Source organism: Mustelus asterias, chromosome 22 (genome assembly GCF_964213995.1).
Source record: "Mustelus asterias chromosome 22, sMusAst1.hap1.1, whole genome shotgun sequence".
Lineage (NCBI taxonomy): Eukaryota > Metazoa > Chordata > Chondrichthyes > Carcharhiniformes > Triakidae > Mustelus > Mustelus asterias.
In genome coordinates this window covers 55771233-55793024 of record NC_135822.1, presented here as the reverse complement: position 1 = coordinate 55793024, position 21792 = coordinate 55771233, and the positions used below count along the sequence as shown (strand labels likewise).

The window sequence follows — 21792 nt, the reverse complement described above, 5'->3', positions numbered from 1 at the left end:
CCTGGGTGGGATTGTGGTCGGTGCAGACTCTATGGGCTGAATGGCCTCCTCCTGTACTGTAGTGATTCTATGACTGAAGTCAACCAAGAGACCCAGTGGACAGTGGCGGACTTGGAAGGGAAGACGGACACATGGCTGACAGGTGGACAAGACCTTGCTGGAGGGAGAGGCGGATCAACCTCAGGTTATCTACGGAGGGCTGATTTATTCAAACCACGAAAAAGGTACCGAAACAGGGAAACCAGCACCTCCGGAGTTGACAACATCCAGGTCACTAACCCCGGGGATCAGCATTCCCATCGCTGCCGGTCTGGTGGGAAAAGGTCAGGAATTGGGGAAGAGGCAGGGGTGGGGTACAGAAACTGCACCTTCCCTTTGATCTTCGATATTAAGGATTGTATTTCAAAGCCACTCGCTGTATAGGAGGTACTTTGGGACATGCTTACGTGGTACGGTGCTGTATAAAACACAGGACCGTACCACCTTCCGCTCATTGGCAGGGTAGGGGAGTTGGGCGCACTCGGTTTGAAAGCTGTACCTGCACATTGAAGAACTGTCGAGGGGTAACGTCCGTGTACGTTCCAAAGACTGCAGAGGCGAAAGGGAAGACGTGTCAGTACACAGGCTGGTAGAATCATTGCAGAGATCCTGATCTCCCCCCCAACAATGTTCTGAACCTCCCTCCCTTCCAACTCATCACACGCCAACCTCGGGGGAACACAGGAGCAGGCCATTCAGCCCCTCGAGCCCACAACACAGAGGCAAGATGAGAGGGACAAAGATTTTGCTGTTATTGCGCACAGATCACTAATGATCTAAAATCGATGCTGAGAAAATCAATCATGGCTGAACTTCTGTCTTCCACCAATTTCCCCACACTGGAGTCAGAGGTTTACAGCATGGAAACAGGCCCTTCGGCCCAACTTGCCCATGCCAACCCTTTTTTTAAAAACTACTAAGCTAGTCCCAATTGCCCACATTTGGCCCATATCCCTCTATACCCATCTTACCCATGTAACTGTCTAAATGCCTTTTAAAAGCCAAAATTGTACCCACCTCTACTACTACCTCTGGCAGCTTGTTCCAGACACTCACCACCCTCTGTGTGAAAAAATTGCCCCTGCTGGACCCTTTTGTATCTCTCCCCTCTCACCTTAAACCTATGCCCTCTAGTTTTAGACTTCCCTACCTTTGGGGAAAGATATTGACTATCTAGCTGATCTATGCCCGTCATTATTTTATAGATCTCTATAAGATCATCCCTACGCTCCAGAGAAAAAAGTCCCAGTCTATCCAGCCTCTCCTTATAACTCAATCCATCAAGTCCCGGTAGCATCCCAGTAAATCTTTTCTGCGCTCTTTCTGGTTTAATTATATTCTTTCTATAATAGGGTGACCAGAACTGTACACCGTTGGCCAGTACTGTACACTATCCCCGCATCCCTTGATATCTTTAACATCTAGAAATCTATCGCTCTTTCTCTTGAACATATTAAAGGATTGCACCTCCATTGGGACAGAGAATTCCAAAGATTCAGCTCCCCTCAGTGAAGAAATTCCTCCTCATCTCAGTCCGAAATAAGACCATAAGACATAGGAGCAGAATGAGGCCATTCGGCCCATCGAGTCTGCTCCGCCATTCAGTCATGGTTGATATTTTTCTCATCCCCATTCTCCTGCCTTTTCCCCATAACCCCTGATCCCCTTATTAACCAAGAACCTATCCATCTCTGTCTTAAAGACACTCAATGGACTGTGTCCCCTGGCTCCAGACCCTCCCCAACCAGGGGGAACCATCCTTCCCACATCTGCCCTGTAAGAGTTTTCTATATTTGGATGAGAATGTCTCTCAATGTTCTAAAGTCCAGTGGACCCAGGCCCAGTCTCCCCCAATCTCTCACCGGACAATCCCAGGATTAATCGGGTGAAGTTTAATCGCATTCCCTCCATGGCAAGGCTATCCTTCCTGAAGGATCCAGCAATGCTGAGCGCCATTTGGTGTACACAATAAGCAGCTCTGACCCGAGGATACTTGATGTGGAGATGCTGGTGTTGGACTGGGGTAAACACAGTAAGAAGTTTAACAACACCAGGTTAAAGTCCAACAGGTTTATTTGGTAGCAAAAGCCACAAGCTTTCGGAGCGCTGCTCCTTCGTCACCTGACGAAGGAGCAGTGCTCCGAAAGCTAGTGGCTTTTGTTACCAAATAAACCTGTTGGACTTTAACCTGGTGTTGTTAAACTTCTTATCGAGGATACTTGCCAGCCGGACTAGCTACGTGGAGGTGGTTGGGGACGTGGCTCTTACCTCGGTACTGGTATAGGTGGCTGCCCGGAATGGGGCGGCGCCACAGTCGGAAGCTGGGCCTGTCCATCACCAGCTCCCACGTGTTATCCTGCTTACGGCGCTGCTCCGACTCGGCCGGTTCCCGGCTCTCGGGCTGCTCCTGGCTCTGCTCCTTCCCGGGGGCCGGGACCTCCAGGCTTTTGAAATCGCTCAGGCACCTGTGTCAGGGGGCAGCAAAGCAACGGCCCGGTCAGCAAAACGAGTAACAAACTGAGCTCCGGTTCCCTCCCCTTCCCCGCCGCCGCCTGCACTCCCGGGCTGGCGTGAGGGGGAGGGCGCACAAGAGAATAGTGTTCTTAAAACTGGGGACGATCTGGAGGCCAGAATCGGGGATTGGCAATATCTCAAAATGTTGCAAAATTCAGTTCTGAAGAGTCATATCATAGAATCTCTACGGTGCAGAAGGAGGCCATTCAGCCCATCGAGTCTGCACTGATCACAATCCCATCCAGACACTATCCCCATAACCCCATGCATTTACCCTAATCCCCCTGACACTAAGGGGCAATTTAGCACGGCCAGTCCACCTAACCTGCACATCTTTAGACTGTGGGAGGAAACCGGAACACCCGGAGGAAACCCACGCAGACACGGGGAGAACGTGCAGACTCCACACAGACAGTGACCCAAGCCGGGAATTGAACCCGGGTCCCTGGCGCTGTGAGGCAGCAGTGCTAATCACTGTGCCGCCCTACGTTCTGGCTCAGAACGTTAACTCTGCTTCTCTCTCCACAGACGCTGCCAGACCTGCTGAACATTCCTGACAATGAGGCGGTGGCACAGTGGTTAGCACTGCTGCCTCACAGCGCCAGGGACCCGGGTTCGATTCCGGGCTTGGGTCACTGTCTGTGCGGAGTCTGCACGTTCTCCCCCGTCTCTGCGTGTGTTTCCTCCGAGCGCTCCGGTTTCCTCCCACAATCCAAAGATGTGCGGGTTAGGTGGATTGGCCGTGTTAAATTGCCCCTTAGTGTCAGCGGGGCTAGCTAGGGTAAATGCCTAGGGTTATGGGGATAGGGCCTGGGTGGGACTGTGGTCAGCGCAGACGGTGCACTTGTAGGGATTCTATGATACCGGATTCTATTTTGGATCCCGAGCATCTGCAGTACTTTGCTTTTATCTTAGGGATCGATGGGATCACCCTGGCTCTGTCACTCCCCTCAGAAGCGACTCCCATTGCTCTCAAGGTCAGATACTCACCAGGGACTCTGAGCCGTGCTGATGTTGTTAACCCTTTATTGGCTAATTACCTTTCAGCTACCAAACCAAAGGTCAAGAGAAAGGGTTCTAATATTCCTTACCCTCTTCACCATAAGCTCATGAGCCGAGCTTGCCTGAACTATCACTGAGTCACTGGCCACAAGCAGGACCTCTAATAAGTTGATTTTTCTCCCAACGCCAGCCCTCGCAAATGGAGACCAATTGTAGATCAGGCTGGGGAATAAAAACCGTGACCTACACGGTGCAAACAATTCAGCACCACATCAACCTAGATTAACCAGGCTAGCACTGAGGATGTCCCTCAGTCACTGCTCAGGCTAAGACCCCGAAAGGAATTTATTTATGAGGAGTAAGTTTACACAGAACCAAAAACAAAATGACCAACCAGACGGTATTTCTCCGGCAATACCGGAACTGGTATGAATCAATAAATGGGATGGGGCATCGGGCAAGAGGAACAGGGTACTGCCAATCCAGGAAAGAACTGGAACAATTCATTGCCATGCCACTTCAAAGGAAGATTACCCCGTTTCCCCTCCAAGCCCCCGACTATAAAGGCAGCTTTTCCCCCCCCCACTTTTCTTACCGGGCTTTTCATAATAAACATAATGACAGCAATAACAGCTCAAACACTGATGGGTTTTGAAGCCACAGAATACAGAAACATTACTCTGGGAAACAAAGTCACCCCGACAGTCCCCACAGGAACAGAGATATCGCGAGGCACTGTTTCTCCTCAGAGGGGAACACAGCAAACAAGTCACACCATTTTGATGAGTCTTCCTGGGTAAAGGCAAAGCGTGATGGAGATCCAGGCTCAAAAGAGGAACTAGCTGTCTAGTCAGGCTGCTCGAGTGTGGAACCACAGTGCAGCCTGTACTATCCAGCAGCGGCAAGAGGCCCGAGTACAGAGAGCAGCTACAGCAGATATCAGCAGCCAAACAGAAAAACAGCTTCAATTAACACCACAATCTTCAGCATCACTCCCCATCCCATTCCCCCCCAATCACACCAAACCCACCCTCCCCATTCCCTCACTCCCCGTCCCCTTCACCCCCAATCATACCAAACCCACCCTCCCCATTCCCTCACTCCCCGTCCCCTTCACTCCCAATCACACCAAACCCACCCTCTCCATTCCCCCCAATCCCCCTCACTCCCCATCCCATTCCCCCCCCAATCATACCAAACCCACCCTCCCTATTCCCTCACTCCCCGTCCCCTTCACCCCCAATCACACCAAACCCACCCTCCCCATTCCCCCTCACTCCCCGTCCCCTTCACCCCCAATCATACCAAACCCACCCTCCCCATTCCCCCCAATCCCCCTCACTCCCCATCCCATTCCCCCCCAATCATACCAAACCCACCCTCCCTATTCCCTCACTCCCCGTCCCCTTCACCCCCAATCACACCAAACCCACCCTCCCCATTCCCCCTCACTCCCCGTCCCCTTCACCCCCAATCATACCAAACCCACCCTCCCCATTCCCCCCAATCCCCATCACTCCCAATCACACCAAACCCACCCTCCCCATTCCCCCCAATCCCCATCACTCCCAATCACACCAAACCCACCCTCCCCATTCCCCCCAATCCCCATCACTCCCAATCACACCAAACCCACCCTCCCCATTCCCCCTAATCCCCCTCACTCCCTGTCCCCTTCACCCCCAATCATACCAAACCCACCCTCCCCATTCCCTCACTCCCCGTCCCCTTCACTCCCAATCACACCAAACCCACCCTCCCCATTCCCTCACTCCCCGTCCCCTTCACCCCCAATCACACCAAACCCACCCTCCCCATTCCCTCACTCCCCGTCCCCTTCACCCCCAATCACACCAAACCCACCCTCCCCATTCCCTCACTCCCCGTCCCCTTCACTCCCAATCACACCAAACCCACCCTCCCCATTCCCTCACTCCCCGTCCCCTTCACCCCCAATCACACCAAACCCACCCTCCCCATTCCCTCACTCCCCGTCCCCTTCACTCCCAATCACACCAAACCCACCCTCCCCATTCCCTCCAATCCCCCTCACTCCCCATCCCATTCCCCCCTAATCACACCAAACCCACCCTCGCCATTCCCCCTCACTCCCTGTCCCATTCCCCCCCAATCACACCAAACCCACCCTCCCCATTCCCTCACTCCCCGTCCCCTTCACTCCCAGATACACACAGACCCCCATTCACTCCCCATTCCCCCCAATCCCCGTCCCCTTCACTCCCAATCACACCAACCCCCCCTCAATTCCCCCTCACTCCCAGATACACACAGACGCCCATTCACCCCCAATCCCCTCACTCCCCACACCTGCCCCTCACACCAAATCATAGCCCCCTCCTCACTCCCCATGCCCTGACTCCCCACTCACTATTCCTCACACCAAGTCACTCCCACACTCCTAGTCATCCCTCACTCGCAGTCACACCCCACCCACCATTCCCACCGCCCCCCAGTCCCTCCCCGTGCCTCTCACAGCAAATCACTCCACTCACCCCCAGTCACACCCCACCCCCATCCTCCCTCAATCCCAGTCACTCCCCACACTCTCGCTCCCAGTCGCTCCCCGTCTCCCTCGCCCCCAGTCACATCCCACACCCTACCCCCCTCACTCCCAGTCACTCCCCACTCCCTCTCTCTCGCTCCAAGTCTCCCTCACCCCCAGTCACATCCCACACCCTACCCCCCTCACTCTCAGTCACTCCCCACTCCCTATCCCTCACTCCCAGTCACTCCTTGTCCTTTTCACCTTCAGTGCAGCTTGAATTCCTTGGCGTGTTTTTATCAGCTAACAGCACACAGCAATGCTCATATTATGTTCTATTTTAAGTCTGTTCAGTTGGTCGCCCAGCAACGGGTCTGGAGCAGAGGCAGGCCATTCGGCCCCGATGATTTGCCAGCATTCATGCCCCACACGAACCTCCTCCCGATCCCCTTTCCCTGAACTCGGAACACCTGGTAACTTCTTTCTCCCTCCCCAGTTTGCCTCAAGGCGCTCTCTGTGGGAGCGAGTTCCACGTTCCCAGTGCTCCCTGAGCAAACAAACTCCTTCCCAATTCCCTGCTGGGTTTACTAACCACCACCTCACACTCACAAGCTGTGATCGTATTCAGAAGTGGAAATATTGCCCCCACATTGCCACCATCTTAAAGTTAGTGTCACGAGAAGGCTTACGTTAACACTGCAATGAAGTTACTGTGAAAATCCCCCAGTCGCCACACTCCGGTGCCTGTTCGGGTTACACTGAGGGAGAATTTAGCACCTAACCAGCATGTCTTTCGGACTGTGGGAGGAAACCGGAGCACCCGGGGGAAACCCACGCAGATACGGGGAGAATGTGCAGACTCCGCACAGACGGTGACCCGAGGCCGGAATCGAACCCGGGACCCTGTGAGGGAGCAGTGCTAACCACTGTGCCACCCCGCTATCAAACTGCTTCACAACCCTGCACTTTAGAAGACAATAGGGCGAAGGGCCTCTGTAAACCTCTATCTGACCTCCAGCAGTTTGTCAACAAGACAGGCTGCTCCAGTTTTTTTCTGACAGCAGGAATCTCGCAGCTCTGGTATCGTCCCCGTGAATCACTGCTGGCACCTTTACCCAGTCTGTCCTCATGGACATCACAGTGGTTAGCACTGCTGCCTCAGAGCGCCAGGGACCCAGGTTCAATTCCCAGCCTCGGGTCACTGTCTGTGCGGAGTCTGCACGTTCTCCCCGTGTCTGTGTGGGTTTCCTCCGGGTGCTCCGGTTTCCTCCCACACTCCAAAGATGTTCAGGTTAGGTGGATTGGTCATACTAAATTGACCCTTAGTATCAGGGGGACCAGCAGGGTAAATACATGGGACTACAGGGACAGCGCGTGGATGGAATTGTTGGCGGAATAGACTCGATGGGCCAAATGGCCTAATTCTGCTCCTATATCTTGTGGTCTTATAAATAGAGGCATTGCGTGGGTTTCCTCCGGGTGCTCGGGTTTCCTCCCACAGTCCGAAAGACGTGCTGGTTAGGTGCTGAATTCTCCCTCAGTGTAACCCGAACAGGTGCCGGACTGTGGCGACTAGGAGATTTTCACAGTAACTTCATTGCAGTGTTAATGTAAGCCAGCTTGTGACGCTAATAAATAAACTTTAAAATATAAATAACATCCCCAGTTCAGTGCATCAGTCACCTCTTCAAAAGATTCAATCAGGGCGTCAAATATAACCCGTCCTTAACAAATCCATTCCGGCTCTCTGATCATCTGAAAATGTTCAAGATGCTCAGTCAGCCGACTCTTAACTAAAGACTCTAAGTCGCGGCCCTGACAGCAATTAGGCTGACAGGAGTAGAATTCTCTCATGTCCCCCTCTCGCCTGTCTCAAGCTAAGCGAATCAGTCAATCTAATGAACATGGGGACATTCTGTGGAGAGAAATGTCCAGTGACAACCGAGACCACAGGGACTGTTTCACAAAGGAAATTTGGCATGTCCGCTACGACTCTCACCAACTTTTACAGATGCGCCAGAGAAAGCATTCTTTCTGGTTGTATCACAGCTCGGTATGGCTCCTGCTCTGCCCAAGACCGCAAGGAACTACAAAGGGTCGTGAATGTAGCCCAATCCATCACGCAAACCAGCCTCCCATCCACTGACTCTGTCTACACTTCCCGCTGCCTCGGGAAAAGCAGCCAGCATAATCAAGGACCCCACGCACCCCGGACATTCTCTCTTCCACTTCTTCCGTCAGGAAAAAGATACAAAAGTCTGAGGTCACGTATCGACCGACTCAAGAACAGCTTCTTCCCTGCTGCCATCAGACTTTTGAATGGACCTACCTTGTATTAAGCTGATCTTTCTCTACACCCTAGCTATGACTGTAACGCTAGATTCTGCACCCTCTCCTTTCCTTCTCTATGAACGGTATGTTTTGTCTGTATAGCGCGCAAGAAACAATACTTTTCACCGTGTCCCAATACATGTGACAACAATAAATCAAACAATACTTTTCACTGTATCCCAATACACGTGACAACAATAAATCAAACAATACTTTTCTGTATCCCAGCACGTGACAATAATAAATCAAACAATACTTTTCACTGTATCCCAATACATGTGACAACAATAAATCAAACAATACTTTTCTGTATCCCAGCACGTGACAATAATAAATCAAACAATACTTTTCACTGTATCCCAGTACATGTGACAATAATAAATCAAACAATACTTTTCTGTATCCCAGCACGTGACAATAATAAATCAAACAATACTTTTCTCTGTGTCCCAGTACATGTGACAATAATAAATCAAACAATACTTTTCACTGTGTCCCAGTACACGTGACAATAATAAATCAAACAATACTTTTCTCTGTGTCCCAGTACATGTGACAATAATAAATCAAACAATACTTTTCACTGTGTCCCAGTACACGTGACAATAATAAATCAAATCAAATCAAAATCAAATCAAAGATGCCAGTAGTAAGCAGGTCAGGAATGACTGATCATGCCAAGGTAGAATCATGGAATCCCTCCAGTGCAGAAGGAGGCCATTTGGCCCATCACATTTGCTCCGACCACAATCCCAACCAGGCCCTAATCCCATAACCCCACGTATTTATCCTAGCTAGTTCTCCTAAGGAGCGATTTAGCATGGCCAATCCACCGCACCTGCACATCTTTGGACTGTGGGAGGAAACCCACGCAGACACAGGGAGAACGTGCAAATTCCACACAGACATGATGTGGAGTTGCCGGCGTTGGACAGGGGTAGGCACAGCAAGTAGTCTCACAACACCAGGTTAAAGTCCAACAAATTTATTTGGTAACACGAGCTTTCGGAGCGCCGCTCCTTCATCAGGTCGGCACCTGATGAAGGAGCGGCGCTCTGAAAACTCGTGCTACCTGATGGATTTTAACTTGATGTTGTGAGACTACTTACTGTGTCCACGCAGACAGTGACCTGAGCGGGAATGAAACCCGGGTCCCTGGCCCTTTGAGGCAGCAGTGCTAACCCACTGTGCCACCTCATGTGACAATAATAAATCAAGTCAAATCAACGCACATAATCTTTGAACACTTGACATGGCTGCAGAAGGTTGGAGTGCAAAGACAGGGTCCTTGTTCAAGAATCCCAGAAAGCTAGCCTACAGTTTAAAGTTTATTTAACACGGCAATGAAGTTACTGTGAAAATCGCTGCACTCCGGCGCCTGTTCGGGTTACACTGAGGGAGAATTTAGAATCTAACCAGCACATCATTCGGACGCAGACACGGGGAGAATGTGCAGACTCCGCACAGACAGTGACCCAAGCCGGAATCGAACCCGGGTCCCTGGCGCTGTGAGGCAGCAGTGCTAACCACTGTGCCACCGTACTTCTATTTTCACCCACCCGCCCCAGTGCTGCAACTTCCCAAATTTAGCTACGTTTATGCAGAGATTTTTTAAATGGTTCTTTGCGACTTTTGGTGCGAGCTTCCTGCCGTTACTGGATCAGCACACAGTGCACCTACCGTTGCAGCTCCTCGTCCCGAATCCTCTCGCTGTCCCACATGAAGACAGCGGCAAAAGCGGCCACCAGCTTGCCGGAGCCCGCGTGCCGGCTCTGGAACTTTCGCCACAGGTTGGTGAACAGGCTGCGGCGGGAGTGCTCCGAGTACAGGTTACTGTACAGCTGCCCGATCTGCTGGGCCCTCCTCAGCCTCTGGCCGGTCACGTAGCTGCACTGGCTGGCCAGGATCGACACCATCCTTCGCCTGGCCGCTCCGCCGCCCCCTTCTCCGGCCGAGCCTCCCCGCAGCAAGCCCAGCGCCCGCCGCAGGGCGCCGCCCACCCACCTCGTCCAGGCCTCCAGCTGGTCGGCCGCGCGCCAGCTCGGGGGCTGGCCCGAGGAACAGGCGGACCGCGGCCACTGGCCGCTCAGAGGCTTGGAGCGAGCCGGGTTCAGGAGCATGGCTGGCCTCCTCACAGACAACATGGTGCACGGCACGGGCAGCTGTCAGGGCTCAGCTGAAAGGAGAACAAGAGAGAGAGAGAAAAGAAGACATTAGTAAATTGAACGTTGCTGGGCACAATACTGTCCCTTTAATACGCAGCTGGAACTTGTAGACAACTTGTTGAGGAGTTTTGGGTGTTGCCCTCTTTTTAGGTCAAACCAAATAAACAAACTCAGATTAAGTCGGGACAAAGTAAAAGGGGCAGCTCCCCAAAAGGAGGGGGAACAGCCCGAACAGAAATCAAAGTACAAAGGAAACTTGAAAACATCAAATTAAAATGTGATTATTGGGGTCAATAATGCACCCCAACCCCTGCGGTGCCCAACGGGCGCGGAAGGCGTCAACTGCGCCCGTGGACACCGCATGCTCCCTCTCCAGGGACACCTGGCCGCAAACGTAGCCATGGTAGAGGGGAAGACAGTCAGGATGGATGGCCCCCTCGATCACCCGCTGCCTGGACCGGTAAATGGCGCGTTTCGCCAGGCCCAGGAGCAGGTTCACGAGGAGGTCGCCATCCCGACCCTCCCCTCTCCGCACCGTGTGTCCGTAGATCAGGAGCGTGGGACTGAAGAGGACAGAATACTGTACCTTTAATAGGCTCGTAGACAATTTACTTTCTCTACTTGGGGAAAGGGTCTATCTTCACTGTTTTGGGTCTTGCAATGGGATCATTCCTCTGGGAAGGTGATTCCAGAGGAGGTTTTCTGTAGTGGTGGGCAGTGTGCAGCGCCCTGGTTCCTGTATCAGGCCGGAGGACAGTGCCCTGGCTCCCTTACCTGGCTGGAGGGCTGTTCCCTGGCTCTCTTTACCAGGCTGGAGGGCTGTGCCCTGTCTCCCTTGATGTGGAGATGCCGGCGTTGGACTGGGGTAAACACAGTAAGAAGTCTCACAACACCAGGTTAAAGTCCAACAGGTTTATTTGGTAGCAAATACCCTGGCTCCCTTACCTGGCTGGAGGGCAGTGCCCTGTCTCCCTTACCAGTCTGGAGGGCAGTGCCCTGTCTCCCTTACCAGTCTGGAGGGCAATGCCCTGTCTCCCTTACCTGGCTGGAGGGCAGTGCCCTGGTTCCAACACCAGTCTGGAGGGCAGTGTTGCAGCGCCCTGACCCCAGTACCAGGCTGTGTGTATGGCCCAGGCTGACCCCCCTCAGGCCCAGCCAGCCCTGCCTGTCAATCACCCTGTCCCAGTGCACCCTAACCTGCTGCCTCCCCGGCTCCCGCCGCCTGATTGGCCAGGCCCGCCCGCGGCGCGCCTTCCCATTGGCCCAGTCTGCCTGTCACTCACCGCCTCCAGAGAGCCCGCCCTCTCCCGCCAGCAAGCTGCTGTGCACCGCACAGCCCCGCCCCGCCTCGCAGCCCGAGGCCGAACACTTTAGAACATTCGCACTTGGGGCGATTGAAGAACTTTTTTTTTGTTGTTGGCGGGAGATTTGCCGAACGAATTATTCATTCACGAAAGACTGAAGGCACGAGCTGTAGCCCGGAATCTGAATTCATTACAGCCAAGGCGTCCGGAAGGTTACTGGGCATGCGCAGGACAGGATGCGCTGTGAGCATGCGCGGGTCAGGTAAACATGGGACACAGCATGCGCGCGATAAGATGCGCTGTGAGCATGCGCAGGCCAGGGGAACAGGGGACACTGAGCATGTGTAGGCCAAGATGCGCACGATGTGAGCATGCGCAAGTCAGGGGACCACAAGGACGCTGTGAGCAGGAACAGGCCAAGATGTACACCAGGCACTGTGAGCATGCGCACGCCAGGCACTTCGACCATGTGCACATCTGAAGGACACCAGGCACTGTGAGCATGCGCACACCAGGGGAACGCAACGCACTGTGAGCATGCGCGCACCAGGGGGTCACACCAGACACAGCATGTGCACACCAGGGAGGACACAAGGCACTGTGAGCATGCGCGCACACGGGGGGCGGGGGCGAGAGAGACACAAGGCACTGTGAGCATGCGCGCACACCAGGGGGCGACACAAGGCACTGTGAGCATGCGCGCACACCAGGGAAGGGGCAGGCTATGAGCATGCGCATACTAGGAAAACAGCCGGTGCCGGCTCGATGGACCGAATGGGCGCTTTCTGTTACGGTAGGGATTATATGGTTCTCGGTCAAGCAGCATCTGTGGAGAGAGAAGCCGAGTTAATGTCTCTGAAGAATACTGCCTCCTATTCCAGTCAAACCGGTAAGGCTGTTTCTCCTTCCACAGTTGCTGCATTTCCAGCCCGGCCGGGGAGGAAAAAGCTACAACTCCCAACCTGCACTGCGGGAGGCGGCTGACTGACAGCCCCCGGAACCAATGGGCGAGCGTCATCTCCACCCATCAACCAATGGGAATAGAGTGGGCGGGAGCAGGGCGTGCTGAGGGGAAATGGCGGCTGCAGAGAGAGGGGGGACAAAGGCTGAGGCTCGCTGTAACCAGAGGGTGGTATTAGATACTCTATGGAAACAAATAGGACCAGGCAAGTGTCATCAGAGCAAAACATCCAGCATCAAACACATCCTTCTCCTTTAAACATAAGGCAATCAAAACTAATTCAGTTCACTAAAGCTGCCTCCAATAAGGAGGGGATCATTTTGATTTGATTTATTGTCATGTGTATTGGGATACAGTGAAAAGTATTGTTTCTTGCGTGCTATGCAGACAAAGCATACTGTTCATAGAGAAGAAAAGGAGAGAGTGCAGAATGTAGTGTCATAGCTAGGGTGTAGAGAAAGATCAACTTAATATAAGGTAAGTCCATTCGAAGGTCTGATGGCAGCAGCGCAGAGCTGTTTTTGAGTCGGTTGGTACGTGACCTCAGAATTTTGTATCTTTTTCCCCGACGGAAGAAGGTGGAAGAGAGAATGTCCGGGGTGCGTGGGGTCCTTGCTTTTCTGAGGCAGCCGGAAGTGTAGAAGTCAACGGATGGGAGGTTGATTTGTATGATGGACTGGGCTACATTCACGACCCTTGGTACTTTCTTCTGGTCTTGGTTAGAGCAGGAGCCATACCAAGCTGTGATACATCTGGAAAGAATGCTGTCTATGATACATCTGTAATAGTTGGTGAGAGTCGTAGCGGACATGCCAAATTTCCTTAGCCTCCTGAGAAACTAGAGGCGTTGGTGGGCTTTTTTAACTATAGCGTCAACATGGAGAAACCAGGACAGGTTGTTGGTGATCTGGATATCTGGCTCCTTGAAGCTCTCGACCATTTCTACTTCATCCCGTTGATGTAGACAGGGGCATGTTCTCCTTTGCGCTTCCTGAAGTCGATGACTATCTCCTTCGTTTTGTTGACATTGAGGGAGAGATTATTGTTGCAGCACCAGTTCACCAGATTCTCTCTCACGGCTGCTGCCATGTTTTACAATCCATTTAAATTAAAATTCAACTCTTTTGCTTTCAGGCTTTGTGTTTGCGTCCTGCCTCTGACAGAGAGCTGGGAGTCTGATTGATGCAAGACTTCAGACTGAGTAATATGGTGACGGAACAGGTCAGAGGCTGGAAGTCGATGCCACTGGTGCCAGCTGCAGGAAAGCTGAGTGAAGGCTTGAATCCCAGCGTTCCCGATGCCACCGACGGGAAGAGAATGAGGTAAACCCCCTGCAGCAATGCAGTGATGCCAAGCTCGGAACTCGGCAACTCCCCCGAAGGCAGGGGAGAGAGACGGTAGTCAAATATATTCCCAATAATTCAGGCAGGGTTGTCAATCTATTCTGCAGACTCACTCTGGGTTAGACCCTCACCCTGGTCTGGCACCTTTTTCAGTCTGCTAAAGGAATAATCCAGAGCACCCGCACACTCTCTGCGTCCTAACAAGGGGCGCAATTGTTATGGGTCCTCTGGAACAGTCACAGGAATATTCCCACTGGAAAGGAAAGTTCTTCCATGCATTGTTCTTTCATTTCAACTAGACTTTCTAGCCTTGAGGGGAATTATCCACCACATCCCTTCCTCATCACCTAAGGGGTCTGGGGGGGTTGGTTGCTGAATAAAGATACGTGCTGCCAAAGTTTTTGGACTTGCACTCATCACGATGCGAGAATGCCAAATTTTCAAAGGAACAAAGAAAAGTACAGCACAGGAACAGGCCCTTCAGCCCTGCAAGTCTGTGCCGATCATAACGCTCTAACTAAACTACAAAAAAAAAACCTTCTGCCCTTACTCGGTCCATATCCCCCTAGTCCCTCCCTATTCATGCACCCATCCAGCTGCCTCTTAAAGCAGCAACTTTATACTGCTTGAGAAAAGGATACAACTCCCAAGCTGCACTGCGGGTGGCGGGTGACTTAGGCCGCCCCCCCCCCCCCCCCCAAACCAATGGGCAAGCACCATCTCATATTCATCTGCCCTGAGAATAGAGGGGGGGGGTTCAGGGCCTGCTGAAGGGAAATGGCGGCTGCAGAGAGAGAGAGAGGGACAAAGGCTGAGGCTGACTGTAACCAGGATGTGGTATTTGTTACTCGATTAACTGTACAATGGAAACAAATAGGACCAGGCAAGTGCCATCAGAGCAAAATATCCAACATCAAACACATCCTTTTCCTTTAAACATAAGGCAATAAAAGTAAACTAAAGCAATTAACTAAAGCTGGCTCTGATAAGATGCTGTTGTCTGGGGTGGCAAAGTACCTTTGGGCTCCAGCTCAGCTGGATATGAGGAATGACAAGCTCAGAGTCCGAGCTGGCAGTAAGGGGATTGGCAGAAAGGAGGACTTTCTGTCCCTGATAGTGGCACAGTGGTTAGCGCTACCGCCACACAGTGCCAGGGACCCGGGTTCAATTCTGGCCTCGGGTCACTGTCTGCACGGAGTCTGCATGTTCTCCCTGCGTTGGTTTCCTCCGGGTGCTCCGGTTTCCTCCCACAGTCCAAAGATGTGCAGATTAGGTTGATTGGCCATGCTAAATTGCCCCTTAGTGTTAGGGGGATTAGTAGAGTAAATATGTGGGGTTATTGGGATAGGTGCCTGGGTGGGATTGTGGTTGGTGCAGACTCGATGGGCCGAAAGGCCTCCTTGTACACTGTCGGGATTCTACGATCAAAGCTTCCTCTGTGAATTAAATCTCTGAGCCACTGTGAGGCCCTGGTGACGATGGCAAAAATAACCCACTCTCGATTAGCAGGGTAAGTATGGAGGGTTGCGGGGATCGGGCCTGGGTGGGATTGTGGTCGGTGCAGGCTCGATGGGCTGAATGGCCTCCTTCTGTTTTGTAAGATTCTATAATTCTCTCACCACTTGCTCTTCAGTACAGTCCAATTGTGACAACAGGTCCTCGTCCTGTAGGGGGCGACTCTGTCCCTCCTGTCGGGGGGGGGCGACTCTGTCCCTCCTCTCGGCGGGGGTGGCGACTCTTCCCAGTTCGCAGATGCTGCCTGAGCAGCTCAGGGTGGTTTCAGATTGCCAGTTGCCGCTGCGTTTTACAATCCATCTGAATTAAAATTCAACCCTTCTGCTTTCAGGCTTTGCGCTTGCGACCCGCCTCAGACAGAGGGCTGGGAGTCTGATTGATGCATGACTTCAGACTCAGTAATATGGTGACGGAGCGGCTCGGGGGCTGGAAGTCGACGCCACAGCTGCAGGAAAGCTGAGTGAAGGCCGGAATCCCAGCGTTCCACGTGCCACCGAGGGGAAGAGAATGAGGTAAACCCCACTGTAGCAACGCGGTGACGCCGAGCTCGGGATTCGGCCGCTCCACGGAAGGCAGGGGAGAGAGACAGCAGTCAAATATATTCCCAATAATTCAGGCAGTGTTATCGATCTATTCTGCAGACTCACTCTGGGTTAGACCCTTACCCTGGTCTGGCACCTTTTTCAGTCTGCTAAAGGAATATTCCAGAGTTCCTGCGCATTCTCTGCGTCCTAACAAGGGGCGCAATTGTCACGGGTCCTCTGGAACAGTCACAGGAATATTCCCACCGGAAAGGAAGATTCTGCTTTTCCCGCATTGGAGAGGAAACGGGCACAACTCCGCCAATGATTCAGGGTTAGGAGTGCCCACCCACGTTGTCCTTTCATCTCACCAGTGGCACAGTGGTTAGCACTGCTGCCTCACGGCGCCAGGGACCCGGGTTCGATTCCCGGCCTCGGGTCACTGTCTGTGTGGAGTTTGCACCTTCTTCCCCCGTGTCTGCGTGGGTTTCCTCCGGGTGCTCCGGTTTCCTCCCACAGTCTGAAAGACGTGCTGGTTAGGTGCTAAATTCTTCCTCAATGTAACCCGAACAAGCGCCGGAGTGTGGCGACTAGGGGATTTTCACAGTAGCTTCATTGCAGCGTTAATGCAAGCCTACTTGTGACACTAATAAATTAACTTAAGCTTAAAACGTTTTCCGCCTGCCACAGTAACTTTCCCGCCAACCAGTTCCGCAGCCGCCTCCTCCACAGTGGGGGGCTGCATGCCAGGGGTGGCGTCCTGGAATAGAATAATTGTTGGAAATAAATGGGTTACCACACAATAGGTTACTGTGAAAACCATCGAGAGCAAACACCTTTCTTGGACATCATTTACATTGTTATGCATTTTCTGCAAAAGTCGGCTTGAAATTACTTAAACATCCCCATGTAAGAGTGTTGAATCAAAGAATCCCTACAGTGCAGAAGGAGGCAATTCGGTTATAGAACAAAGAGATCTAGTGGTACAGGCTCATAGCTCCTTGAAAGTGGAGTCACAGGTGGACAGAGTGGTGAAGAAGGCATTCAGCATGCTTGGTTTCATCGGTCAGAACATTGAATACAGGAGTTGGGACGTCTTGTTGAAGTTGTACAAGACATTGGTGAGGCCACACTTGGAATACTGTGTGCAGTTCTGGTCACCCTATTATAGAAAGGATATTATTAAACTAGAAAGAGTGCAGAAAAGATTTACTAGGATGCTACCGGGACTTGATGGATTGAGTTATAAGGAGAGGCTGGATAGACTGGGACTTTTTTCTCTGGAGCGTAGGAGGCTGAGGGGTGATCTTATAGAGGTCTATAAAATAATGAGGGGCACAGATCAGCTAGATAGTCAATATCTTTTCCCAAAGATAGGGGAGTCTAAAACTAGAGGGCATAGGTTTAAGGTGAGAGGGGAGAGATACAAAAGGGTCCAGAGGGGCAATTTTTTCACACAGAGGGTGGTGAGTGTCTGGAACAAGCTGCCAGAGGTAGTAGTAGAGGCGGGTACAATTTTGTCTTTTAAAAAGCATTTAGACAGTTACATGGGTAAGATGGGTATAGAGGGATATGGGCCAAATGCGGGCAATTGGGATTAGCTTAGGTGTTTTTTTTAAAAAAGGATGGCATGGACAAGTTGGGCTGAAGGGCCTGTTTCCATGCTGTAAACCTCTATGACTCTATGGCCCATCAAGCCTGCACCGACCACAATCCCACCCAGGCCCTATTCCCGTAACCCCCCTGACACTGGGGGAGAATTTAGGATGGCCAATCCACCTAACCCGCACATCTTTGGACTATGGGAGGAAACTGGAGCACCCGGAGGAAACCCACGTAGACACGGGGAGAATGTGCAGACCCCACACAGTCACCCGAGACGGGAATCGAACTCGGGTCCCTGCCGCTGTGAAGCAGCAGTGCTAACCACTGTGCCACCGCGCCGCCTTTATAAACAGTGTGGAATCTCGGTTTAAGTTAAAAATCACAGGTGGATTGATTTGAAGATGTTTGAACTAATTGAAACTTAATAGACCTTCTGTGCCTCTTTTTTTTTTAGGGGATTTCAAAAATTGAGATATCACTGGGAATCGCCCTAATCAAACCTCGGGGCTGTTGGTTCAAACAAGCTAAAACGTTTAAATCGAAAGGAAAACACTGCAGATGCTAGAATCTGAAACAAAAAAACAGAAAATGCTGGAAAATCTCAGCAGGTCTGAGGAGAGAGAATCGAGCCAAGGTTTCGGGTCTGGGTGACACTTTGTCAGATAAACCGATTGACTGGGCGTTTTAGAGTCGGGAGTTTAGTAGAGACCCAGGCAGCAGGTACTGGACAAGCAGGTGAGGGCACCGAATCACTGCAAACACGGCCTCTCAAGACTTTAAACTCTCTCGGCCTCCTCTGTGATCTGCTCACACCTCAAGCCCCAGGTCAGGACGTTTGGGTGCAGTGACAGGCCTGAGGGAAGAGAGGAGGGAAAATCAGCTGATCCTCCATCTCACGTATAAACGGGGGCAGCCACTGGCGGGAGGATGACCCCCAACATCCACACATAGCCCGTTGTAATGTCTATTCATTCCTCAGAATAGGCGTAGGCAGCACTTGGTACGATTTTCTTTGTTGAATAAAACCCACAATTAGTACTACAGAAATGAAAAATAAAGAGAAAAGTTAACCTGGGAGAAACTGGCTTTTTAACTGCTCGCCCCCTGTGCTAATCTTGAACTGAAAACACACACTGAAATGCACAATATATGTTGTTCATAATCTGTGTTATTGAAATTGTTAGTGCAGACTGTGTCCCTAACTTTCAAAAACAATTGGCAGCTGTGTAGCCGTGAAAGTTCCTGTTTAGGCTTGAGAGAAAGCCTTGCTTGCAGGATTACTTTCAAAGAATACAGTCAACTTTCCAAACTCTTCCCGGCTGAGTTTTAAAACGTGGCCAAGTTAGCTTGAAAGCTTGGCATAGTTAGATACGTAGGCAGAAATATCTTTAAAATGAAGTATTTTAACTGAAGCAAACCACAAGCCCACACATGAAGTGTGGCCACGGGCAAGGCAAAATATTTCAAAAATTTGAACAGGTTCAGCAAGTTCCAAGCAGCTACTGTGCAGTGGCTGCACAGGTGGTATGGGGCTTGAGATGTAATGTCTATTCATTCCTCAGAATAGGCGTAGGCAGCACTTGGTACGATTTTCTTTGTTGAATAAAACCCACAATTAATACGACAGAAATGAAAAATAAAGAGAAAAGTTAACTTGGGCGAACTGCTCCTAGCATCCACCACCATCAGTCCATTAAGATGAGCGATGTCAGGTGTGAATTTCAGTGCTGGGGTGACGATGGGTACATGTGTGTCCCACCTGATTGCATCAAATAGCATATCCCTTTGGCTATTCCACATCTTTGGACACTAAGGGGCAATTTAGCATGGCCAATCCACCGAACCTGCACATCTTTGGACACTAAGGGACAAGTTAGCATGGCCAATCCACCTAAACTACACATCTTTGGACTGTGGGAGGAAACCGGAGCACCCGGAGGAAATCCACGCAGACACGGGGAGAACGTGCAAACCCCACACAGATAGTGAACCAAGGCAGGAATTGATCATAACTTATAACTTGACACGGTAACACGGTGGTTAGCACTGCTGCTTCACAGCTCCAGGGACCTGGGTTCGATTCCCGGCTTGGGTCACTGTCTGTGTGGAGTCTGCACATTCTCCCCGTGTCTGCGTGGGTTTCCTCCGGGTGCTCCGGTTACCTCCCACAGTCCAAAGATGTGCGGGTTAGGTTGATTGGCTATGCTAAAAAATTGCCCCTTAGTGTCCTGAGCTGCGTAGGTTAGAGGGATTAGTGGGTAAATATGTAGGGATATGGGGGTAGGGCCTGGGTGGGATTGTGGTCGGTGCAGACTCGATGGGCCAAATGGCCTCTTTCTGCACTGTAGGGTTTCTATGGTTCATTTACCTTCGCTGAGGAGCGATGTACGTTCACTAATAGCTACAGTAACAGCCGTTTTAAGATAATAAGTCCAGTTCACAGCATGGTTCGTTTACACTTGATAAAAGTGCCACATATTGGTGCACAGTGACCCACCCGTTCCCTGCAAACATGCCTCGCCTCTTCTCTGAATTACCCAGGAGTTAGGGGAGCATATAGTTTCCCTTTGCTTTTTCCATAGCAACACATCAGCCAATCAGACTTGCCAACCTTTCTCTCCTGTGGTACACATTGTTGTTTGAAATTTGGCATTCTGGTGTTTTTCCTAATGAGTTCTTTTTTTCCATTCATGGGACATGGGCGTCGCTGGCTGGGCCAGCATTTATTGCCCATGGTTAGTTGCCCGAGGGCAGTTGAGAGTCAACCACATTGCTGCGGCTCTGGACTCACATGTAGGCCAGACCGGGTAAGGACGGCAGATTTCCTTCCCTAAAGGAACCAGATGGGTTTTTCCGACAATGGTCGTTAGTAGATTCTTAATTCCAGATATTTTTTATTGAATTTAAATTCCACCATCTGCCGTGGCGGGATTCGAACCCGGGTCCCCAGAATGTTAGCTGAGTTTCTGGATTAACAGTCTAGCGATAATACCACTAGGCCATCGCCTCCCCAGTGCAAGATGAAGAGCTTCGGGAAAGCATCTCTCGTTCACGTTCTGTGCTGCCGAGCGACGGTGGGTGTTCGATGGTCAGATCACAGTCTGATCTGGTACGTGAGAGCACACGTTCATACTTTCACTTTTCCCACTTTAGGCGTGTGGTGTCTCCGGACAGAAGCTGCTGCTGAGCTGTCGCGGTGTTTGTGTCTGAATAAAGGCGGCAGGGTGGAGAAACTGGAGCAGGTTAATTTGCTTCCAGCTGCTCTGTTGAATAAATGTCGACGATGCTGACTCCTGCCTATTATTACTACTGCCTTTGAAAATAAGAACATAAGAACTAGGAGCAGGAGTTGGCCATCTGGCCCCTCGAGCCTGCTCCGCCATTCAATGAGATCATGGCTGATCTTCTCGTGGACTCAGCTCCACTTACCCGCCCGCTCACCATAACCCTTAATTCCTTTACTGTTCAAAAATCTATCTATCCTTGCCTTAAAAACATTCAATGAGGTAGCCTCAACTGCTTCACTGGGCAGGGAATTCCACAGATTCACAACCCTTTGTGTGAAGAAGTTCCTCCTCAACTCAGTCCTAAATCTGCTCCCCCTTATTTTGAGGCCGTGCTCCCGAGTTCTAGTTTCACCCGCCAGTGGAAACAACCTCCCTGCTTCTATCTTATCTATTCCCTTCATAATCTTATATGTTTCTAGAAGATCTCCCCTCATTCTTCTGAAATAGCTCCAGTCTACTCAGTCTCTCCTCCATAAGCCAACCCTTTCAACTCCGAAATCAACCAAGTGAACCTCCTCTGCACCCCCTCCAGTGCCAGTATATCCTTTGTCAAGTAAGGAGACCAAAACTGTACACAGTACTCCAGGTGTGGCCTCACCAGCACCTTATACAGCTGCAACATAACCTCGCTGTTTTTAAACTCCATCCCTCTAGCAATGAAGGACAAAATTCCATTTGCCTTAATTACCTGCTGCACCTGCA

General features: G+C 51.3%; 1 protein-coding gene, 1 long non-coding RNA gene and 2 other non-coding genes across 6 annotated transcripts in view; 3 read left to right on the top strand and 1 right to left on the bottom strand.

Moving 5' to 3' along the window:
• Positions 1-12076, bottom strand: part of stard7 (StAR related lipid transfer domain containing 7) — a 31300-nt gene extending 19224 nt beyond the window's left edge. Inside the window, exons 1-4 of one of the 3 annotated variants that reach the window (XM_078239265.1) lie at positions 11838-12076; positions 10070-10565; positions 2308-2504; positions 539-588 (exon numbers count right to left, since the gene is read on the bottom strand). In XM_078239265.1, coding sequence (XP_078095391.1) covers positions 539-588; positions 2308-2504; positions 10070-10533 — 711 coding nt within the window. In that variant the 5' untranslated portion in view covers positions 10534-10565; positions 11838-12076. Of the gene's footprint in view, positions 1-538; positions 589-2307; positions 2505-10069; positions 10566-11499; positions 11742-11837 lie in introns of those variants that run through there. The other 2 variants (XM_078239268.1, XM_078239267.1) reach the window with 2 other exon arrangements.
• A 471-nt stretch (positions 12077-12547) lies between these two features.
• LOC144509776 (uncharacterized) lies at positions 12548-19591 on the top strand. The gene is made up of 4 exons (XR_013500525.1): positions 12548-12747; positions 13954-14141; positions 16009-16189; positions 18258-19591. It is a non-coding gene; the product is annotated as an uncharacterized LOC144509776 (long non-coding RNA).
• LOC144510311 (small nucleolar RNA SNORA77) lies at positions 14266-14400 on the top strand. The gene has a single exon (XR_013500615.1). It is a non-coding gene; the product is annotated as a small nucleolar RNA SNORA77 (small nucleolar RNA).
• On the top strand, positions 16315-16451 carry LOC144510310 (small nucleolar RNA SNORA77). The gene has a single exon (XR_013500614.1). It is a non-coding gene; the product is annotated as a small nucleolar RNA SNORA77 (small nucleolar RNA).
• Positions 19592-21792: the final 2201 nt, after the last annotated feature.